The sequence below is a fragment of the Octopus bimaculoides genome, chromosome 2 (genome assembly GCF_001194135.2).
Source record: "Octopus bimaculoides isolate UCB-OBI-ISO-001 chromosome 2, ASM119413v2, whole genome shotgun sequence".
Lineage (NCBI taxonomy): Eukaryota > Metazoa > Mollusca > Cephalopoda > Octopoda > Octopodidae > Octopus > Octopus bimaculoides.
In genome coordinates this window covers 52,979,584-52,982,447 of record NC_068982.1, presented here as the reverse complement: position 1 = coordinate 52,982,447, position 2,864 = coordinate 52,979,584, and the positions used below count along the sequence as shown (strand labels likewise).

Genomic DNA, 2,864 nt, shown 5'->3' with positions numbered 1-2,864 from the left:
ATACGTATGTTTAACATACGTATTTGAAACATTTCTAATTTAACCCCGGTTTTATCCCATCGCTAAGACTTAGCTGTAAAACCCTTGTCAGTCATAGTTAAGTAGTTTGTAATGTCAGCGTTTTGAAGAGTTAATATAACAATATCATGGACAAGATATGGCTTATTCGACTTCTTAAAACGATGTGAGAGAGTTGATCTCCACATATGTGTATGTTTTGCATTGCATGTGTAGAATGAATGCTTATTAATAAAAGAGGTCCTCGATTTCCCGAAGAGAATGACATACATAGATGATATCAATTTCGTTACAGAAAATATGAATTACCAAGCATGGATCTTCATCATCGTCATCAGTTTTGTGCAATGCTTCAAAATATTTCGTTTGCACTTTCTTTATTGGTTTTCTTTCATCAAACCTTGAGTAATGGAATAACAAGCCGGTTATTACTGATCCCTGAAAGTGAAAAGGAGAAACAAATTCAGTTACGAGACAAACTTAAATTAAGAAAATTTAATACAAGTTAAAACTTATGGCTATGATTTTTGCTAGCTTTGATACCAGTAATTTAGTTTTGAATGATTCTATTAGATTATAACTAGTTCAGAAGTTTTTAGGAGCAATGTGTACGAACGAACCGCCAGACTGAGTGAGATGTGTGCACTAAATTCATATCCATATCAAAACTACAATAGATTAGCATTAAGAAGAATCAGAATGTTTCCCGTTTCAGTCTTTTCTAACCAGCAGTAAACAAACTAAAATACTGCCAACAGCCATACATAAATTCGATGGCTGTCACCCTGCTTGAATCAAAAAAATATAACCTCCAGCAATACATGAAGACCATCATCAATAACCAAGGAATAGTTGAGAAGAAATGGGCCATTGAGAAAATAAAACTCAACACCAAAGTGTTCTTCTCTTTTACGAAATAACACAAGGTCACTGTCTCTATTGTTGGTCCTCTAATTGTTGATAATGGCAATCTCCAAGATAATGCCAAACCCATGAGTGAGATACTGCAGAAACAGTGCTGCTCTGTTTCTAGCAATCCTAATATGGCCGATCTGGACTGTATCAGTGATGTTAATCCTGAACACACTATATCGGACATGACGTTTGGCGCCTTTGATGTCTTAGCGGCAATAAACGAAATTAAACACAATTCAGCAGTCGGCCCTGATAGGTTCCCTGCTTGTGTCCTGAAGGTGTGTCGACACCAACTTGCATCTAATCTTGTTAATCTGCGGAGGAACTTACTGGATGCCGGTTATATTCCTGAAAACTTTCTGTCCCAGTTTGTTGTCTCAGTTTTCAAAAAGGGAAACAAGTTCTTGCAGTGAACTACCAACCGATCTCGCTCACCTCTCATATCATCAAGGGATTTGAGAGGGTGGTGAGATCACGGATAACCAACTTTCTTGAAAGCAACAGACTGCTGAACCCCAACCAACATGGGTTCCGTAATGGAAGGAGCTGCATAACGCAGGTCCTGCATCACCTTGATGACATTTTGAAAGCTTTGGGAGGGGGCTCGAATACTAATGTCATCTACCTTGATTTTAGCAAGGCCTTTGCCAGGGTGGATCATAAGATCCTCTTGAAAAAACTATCCAGCATTGGTGTCTCTGGAAAGTTACTACAATGGATCAAGTGTTTCCTGACAGGCAGAACCCAACACGTAGTAGTCGAAGGAGTAAAATCAAGCCCAGCCAAAGTCAGTAGTGATGTTCCTCAAGGCACTGTGTTAGGTCCACTTCTTTTCATCATCCACATCAATGACATTACTGACATCATGAAGCACAATAACATAAGGAGATTTGCAGATAATTCCAGGATCCAGAAGGTCATCAATGAAGTGGGTAACCTGACATGCCTTCAGTCAGATCTACTGGCTGTCATCCAATGGGCGGAAAAGAATAATATGCTGCTGAATGAGGACACATTTGAGTTAATCCACTTCAGAAAAGAGGATACCCTGAAACTCCCATATTCCCTCCTTTCGTGTGAAACTCTCATGGCATCCAAGAACATCAGGGACCTGGGAGTAATTGTGGACAACAACATAAGCTGGGCCGCTCATATAAACAGCAAAGTTGACATGGCCCGCAGAATGTGCACCTGGATTCTCAGAACTTTCCAGTCGAGAGATATCCCCACCATTATCCTTCTGTTCTCCACTTTTGCCCGACCCCAGTTTGAATACTGTTATCCACTGTGGTCTCCCAATGCGAAACAAAGTATCATCAAAATTGAAGCATCTCAAAGGTCAATTACAAAAAAAGACAGATGGCATGACAGGCCTTGACTATTGGGGTCGACTAAAAAATCTCAAGCTTTATTCTCTCTAACGTCGCCGTGAGCGCTACATCATCTGCATGATGTGAAAAATATTCCATCAGCATTGCCCAAATGATGCTGGCATTGCCTTTAAGATACACCCAAGACTTGGGCCCCGTGCTGTCCGCCCACAACAAAAATCATACTCGCATCACATAACAACAACAATACGGCACAATTATTTCACCTCAATTGACCCCGCTCTCTTTAACATTACACAAAAACACATTAAAGCAGAGACAGGCCCCATAAAGTTCAAGAAGTCTTTAGAAAAATTCCTTCAAAAAATCTCGGATAAACCTCCTACACCTGGATATGTCTCCGTAAACAATAATTTTCTAGTGGAATGAGCCACGCAGCCTGATTCCTGATTTAAATGACTTTACCAGATGGTGCTATTAGGTTAGCCATGGCTTGGGCCAATACTGACCAAAACCTATCAAATTATCAAAGTATATATAAACACACACACACACACACATATATATATATATATATATATATATATATATATATATATA

At 39.4% G+C, this 2,864-nt stretch overlaps 1 protein-coding gene across 1 annotated transcript in view; it reads right to left on the bottom strand.

Moving 5' to 3' along the window:
* LOC106867400 (uncharacterized) overlaps positions 1 to 2,864 on the bottom strand; it is a 36,872-nt gene that overhangs the window by 26,621 nt on the left and 7,387 nt on the right. Inside the window, exon 4 of the mRNA XM_014912262.2 lies at positions 289 to 456. Coding sequence (XP_014767748.2) covers positions 289 to 456 — 168 coding nt within the window. The remainder of the gene's footprint in view (positions 1 to 288; positions 457 to 2,864) is intronic.